Here is a 5492-nt window from a genome sequence, read left to right as displayed (position 1 = left end):
ACTAATATTTTGAGGAATACAGCATTGGAAAGTCAGAATCCTGCCAAACATCAGATTTACAAATCACCTCCTTTTTCCGATTACAAATTTACAAACGTCGAGTGTACTTTATCCATATGTCTTCTTCCTCTAAATGACATACATAAGACAAACCTTGCGGAAAACATCAGTTCTAACAATATTGAACCTCTGAACAAATGAAAACAGACTTCACTTCTTCATTGAAACCAACACCAAAATGTTTTTTTTGTTTTTCAGAACAACAACATCACGTCACAAGTGAGGCAAAGTGGCAGCAGGTTGGCTGGATGGCTGCAGACACATACGCCCTGCCCAAAATGGCCATGAGCATGTCACACAGCAGTAAGCCCACCGCAGAACGCTCAGGAAAAAAAAAAAAAAAAAAAAAAAAAAAAAAAGTATATCACTGTAGCTTTCGGGGTAAAATGGCTTGTCATGGGAATGGAGTGCACCCTGTACCCTCGGCAGCTTTTGTAAATCTCCTATTGGCTTGGAAAGGGTACCTGGAATGAAATAAATAAAGAGCCCTAGGGGACATACTGTACTTCTAGGGACAGAAACAGTCTCAAAACTATGGACAGTGTGGACCTGACCTGCGAGGAGGAGAGTGGACCGACGACATGACCACCAGTACATCCAACGGTGCACGGTGGGTGTCTGTGGGGCGCGGCAGTTGTGGAGTTCAGGGTTAATGTAATCCATTGGGTGTGAATGGCGACATGCTGTCGAGACTGATAACAGCTTCGCACTCCTCCAAGTCACACACAGAGTCGGTGGCGTTGTCATTGTTGACAGTCAGCTGCGAGAGCCTGTCGAAAGTCTCCTCGCATTCCACGACATTGGGGATCATGTTGACATAGGCGTTGGCGATCTCCTTGTGGATCACGGTGTCTTGGTTGTAGGACACCAGCTCGTTGCTGATGTTAACCGTTTCTACGGGTGTGTTGGAGCAGAAGTAGCGACAGCCCAGCAAGCTGGCGAAGGCTTTCCTGAACTCGGCGTTGAATGCGTAAATGATGGGGTTCAAGGAGGAATTGGTCCAGCCGAACCACACGAACACGTCGAAGGTGGTCTCGCTGACGCACGGCAGGCCCGCGTCCTGGTCTGTGGGCGGCTTGTCGCAGAAGGGAACCATGCAGTTCAGGATGAAGAAGGGCAACCAGCAACACACAAACACACCCATAATCACCGAGAGGGTTTTGAACACTTTGGTTTCCCGCTTGATGGACGTCTTCAAAGTGTTGTGGTGTTGGCACTCTATTCTGTTCGTCCTGCAACTTTGCGCGTGTTCCGCAGCTCTCTCGAGAGAAGCGATTCTCCTTATTTGGATTTGGGCAATCCGGTATATTCGAGTGTAAGTCACAATCATAATTGCCACAGGGATGTAGAAACTAATCAAAGATGAGGAGATGGCGTATTCTCGGCTCAGGCTGGAGTCGCAGTTCTCTTCCATCTGGCGACCCGCAGAGGAGTCGCTTGTCCCGCCGGCTTTGTGCCAGTTGAGCTGGACCGGTATGAATGAAATGAGCACCGACAACGTCCACGTGATGCTAATCATGACAAAAGCAACTCTCTGAGTCATTTTCCTCTCGTAGCGAAAAGGACTGGAGATGGCCCAGTATCTGTCCACGCTGATGATGCAAAGGTTAAGGATGGAGGCGGTGGAGCACATAATGTCAAAAGCCACCCAGATGTTACAGAAAGTGCCAAACGGCCAGTATCCCGCCACCTCCGCCACGGCCTTCCACGGCATCACCAGCACGGCCACGAACAGATCTGACAGAGCCAGGGACACTATAAAGATGTTGGTCACCTTTGTCCGCAGGTGGCGGGAGCGCAGCACGGCGGAGCACACCAAGATGTTCCCCAGCAGGGTCCACAGGATGAGGAGGAAGAGCAAACAGCCCGTCACGGCGCGCAAAACCACGCTGTCCCTCTCGGTGCCGTTCAACATGATCTCCCCGAGAGGCACCGGCGCGGTGTCGGTCCCCTGCACCGACGACAGATACTTGGCTGGGTTCTCCATGCGCCTCTTCAAGTGGCGCCGCAGCGCGCAGCGTGACGCGAAAGGATGGCCACGCTCATTAGGTCTCGCCGCATCGTGGCCACACTGGACGGGGACGCGCCGTCAGAGTCAGCGCCGCACGCGCAACTGAGCGGCTGGCAGGCGGCACCGCATCGGCGAGCTCATGTCGCACCCTCGCCGGACGCGGTCCTTTCACCCACTGCGTGAGAGTCCAGGGAGGGATTCCCACGTAGTCAGTGCATCACGCTTCCTTTAGGCGTAGTGTTACGCACTGCGAAAAGGGTGTGAGGAAGCCTGCGACGTCGCCAGGGGGTTCCTTCACAAATTTGGGAAACAACACGATCAGAGCTGCGGAGAGCTGTCCGAGGTTCCCGATGTGACATTGCGCTCTCGCTTCTGTGCAAAAAAAAAACACACACACACACAAAAAACAAGTCTCATTTGAATGCATACCGTGTCTGAATGGAAGCGATTTAGTCGTAGCGTCTAGTCATTTCTTGGCAGTATGTACAGCACTCTCACAGTGAGAAGCATAGAACTTAAATTGACTACCTTGAGGATAGCAGCTCATTCAATTATTGCCCTTCAAAAGAAAGTAAATAGACATTTGTTGTGGAACTTTCTTGTTTCCCACCAGTGCATAATAATCCTAAACCCATTTATTCTCTGTCTGGAGTTAGAATACAATAACTCTTCGGATTTTGTACCAGGTGGGAGCAATATTCAACATGTTTTCTCCTGGGAAGAACATGAATCCCATGTTTTCATTCAGTCGGAGAGTGTTCTTAGTGCAATGGAAATTACAGATCTCCACTAAGAAAAAAAAATATCCATCCATCCATCCATTTTCTGAGCCGCTTCTCCTCACTAGGGTCGCGGGCGTGCTGGAGCCTATCCCAGGTATCATCGGGCAGGAGGCGGGGCATGCCCAGAACTGGTTGCCAGCCAATCGCAGGGCACATACAAACAAACAACCATTCGCACGCACAGTTACACCTACGGGCAATTTTAGAGTCTCCAATTAATGCATGTTTTTTGGGATGTGGGAGGAAACCGGAGTGCCCGGAGAAAACCCACGGAGGCACGGGGAGAACATGCAAACTCCACACAGGTGGGGCCGGGGATTGAACCCGGGTCCGCAGAACTGTGAGGCTGACGCTCTAACCAGTCGGCCACCGTGCCGCCAGAAAAAAAACTAATAAAATTAAAAAAATAAAAACAGTGCTTTGCTGTAACATTTTGAGAATTATAATTCAGTGCATGCGTTTTAGCTCAGCCAAGAAGGCTCTCGGAATTATTTTTTGTAGGAAATGTATCCAAAGGTTAGGTTTTGACCTTGAGGTACTAACAGCTTGGAGGAGGGAGGTGTGGACCATGGCCCAAGGAACAAACCTTTACTTTTGGGACCACATTTTACTGAAACACACAGGTTGGCATTAGTCATTTAACTCACAGTGCATGGGCCTTTTGCTCATTAAATACAGGGTGTACACCCACGCCCATTACACCAGTGATTCCCATAATGTCCAGTGTGAGATCATCAGGTGTGCCACAGGAAAATATCCATTTTCATTTAATTGGTCTGAAATGTATTATTCATTTAAAAATAATTGACTGTGTCGTTGTTCATCTATCTATGCCAGCAATGTATAGTGACAGGCAGAACAAATGAATGCTCTTCCACTATGGCAGAGGAGTCAATTCAACTGTGTACTGGGCACAGATTTCACACTGAGTCCATTTGTAAGTAAACTCAGATGAGCTCATCATTATTTCAGTGAATATGGGTCATTCCAAAACCCGCACCAAATTTCAAATAGTCCATGGACAAAATACAAGAACATGCACTCGTGTAAATTATAGCTGTCCTGAGAGAAAATATACAACTATAGCTGAAAAAAATCCTAAATATTTTTTTAAATAATACATTTTGAGTACCCACTAAAATGTCTCGTGATGACCAATTTAGGGGCATGCTGGAGCCAATCCCAGCTATCTTTGGGCAAGAACACCTGAATTGGTCACCAGCCAATCACAGGGCACATAGAAACAAACAACCATTCACACCTACGGGTAATTTAAAGTCTTCAATCAACCTACCATGCATGTTTTTGGGATGGCTGAGAAAACCCACGGAAACCCACACAGGTACGGGGAGAACATGCCAACTCCACACAGACGGGGCTGGATTTGAACCCATGACCTCAGAACTGTGAGGCAGATGTGCTAACGAGTTGACCACCGTGCCACCTAGGTATTAAATATACCTGATAAGATAAGTTTTAAATTAGCTTTCTTTTGGTATGATTTTCCCGATAATGGTTAAAAGATTTTGTTTTGCTGTAATGTTTTTGAAATAGTATTAATGATCCGAAGTTGCCCCACTCAACATACACGCATCCCTGACACTAAAATCTTTTTAGCCATCTAGAGCAGTCATTCTCAAAGTGTTCTATGAGTACCACAAGTGATACACGGGTTCTTTCTATTGGTATGCGAAAGAATCAATGACTACAGCACTTGCATTTAACTTTTTGGTACGTTCCCATTTAATCTTTATTTATTTATTACATTTTCCTATATGTAAATGCAGTGTTAATGTTCAAACTGACTTCGACAGGCACGGCTGGTACCATACCAGTGATCATATGATTATAATCAATGACAGCGTAATAAAGTCACAATTTTGGGGCGTTTTTTTTTTTTTTTTTTATGATTGAACATCATTTTGGTGTGGTGTTTTGTTGATGTGAATGTATGTTAATGTTGGACATGATGGTGGTATTTGAGGATGAAATAAATTTTTGGGCTCATACTTTTTTTTAGGTGGTACTTGGTGTCAAATGTTTGAGATCCACTGATCCAAAGGGAGATAAAAATAATGTGAGCTGCATAACTTAGCAGAAATGACATCGTCAAGCTCATTGATCTGAAGACTATATACGCCAGCGTGCTGTAACAGCTCAGCTAACCGACGTGGCTACGTGGCCGCCATGTTGGGGAGGTTGACGTTCTCATTAAAGGCAATGCTTGGACATTGAAATTATGTAACTTTCTATTTCGCAACAATTTTCGATGAGGTTTACTTTTTTGTCAATGCCAAAGCGTATGCTATCAATACATAATATTTGAAGAAAAAAGGCACCTAAAATATTTTTACCCATGAAAGGCTATTTCCAGTTCCCTTGTCATAACTATATGGCGTAGTGTGGAACCAGATGCCGCACAATGTACCAGCATCCTTGGTCTTTTGGTTTTCTTAGTCCACACTGACCCTCCTAGCTTAGTGTCAACGTAGGCACACAGCTCAAAAGGGACGTGACATATCTATTCATATCTGTGGTCAAGCTAATTGCACTGACCATGGCAAGACCTAAGGCAGGAGTGTCAACTAATTTTTGTCACGGGCCACATCATGGCTATGGTTTACCTCGGAGGGCCGTTA

General features: G+C 46.2%; 1 protein-coding gene across 1 annotated transcript; it reads right to left on the bottom strand.

Moving 5' to 3' along the window:
• Positions 1-429: 429 nt before the first annotated feature.
• drd5a (dopamine receptor D5a) lies at positions 430-2258 on the bottom strand. Its single transcript, XM_061687722.1, has one exon. The coding sequence runs from the start codon at positions 2045-2047 to the stop codon at positions 710-712; it is 1338 nt and encodes a 445-aa protein (XP_061543706.1). The 5' UTR covers positions 2048-2258; the 3' UTR covers positions 430-709.
• Between the last annotated feature and the right edge of the window lie 3234 nt (positions 2259-5492).

This window comes from Phycodurus eques, chromosome 10, assembly GCF_024500275.1.
Source record: "Phycodurus eques isolate BA_2022a chromosome 10, UOR_Pequ_1.1, whole genome shotgun sequence".
Taxonomy (NCBI): Eukaryota; Metazoa; Chordata; class Actinopteri; order Syngnathiformes; family Syngnathidae; genus Phycodurus; species Phycodurus eques.
This window is presented reverse-complemented; position numbering and strand designations above follow the sequence as displayed.

Excerpts from the sequence above, each read along its gene's own strand:
- drd5a (XM_061687722.1), bottom strand. The coding sequence starts at position 2,047 with ATGGAGAACCCAGCCAAGTATCTGTCGTCGGTGCAGGGGACCGACACC.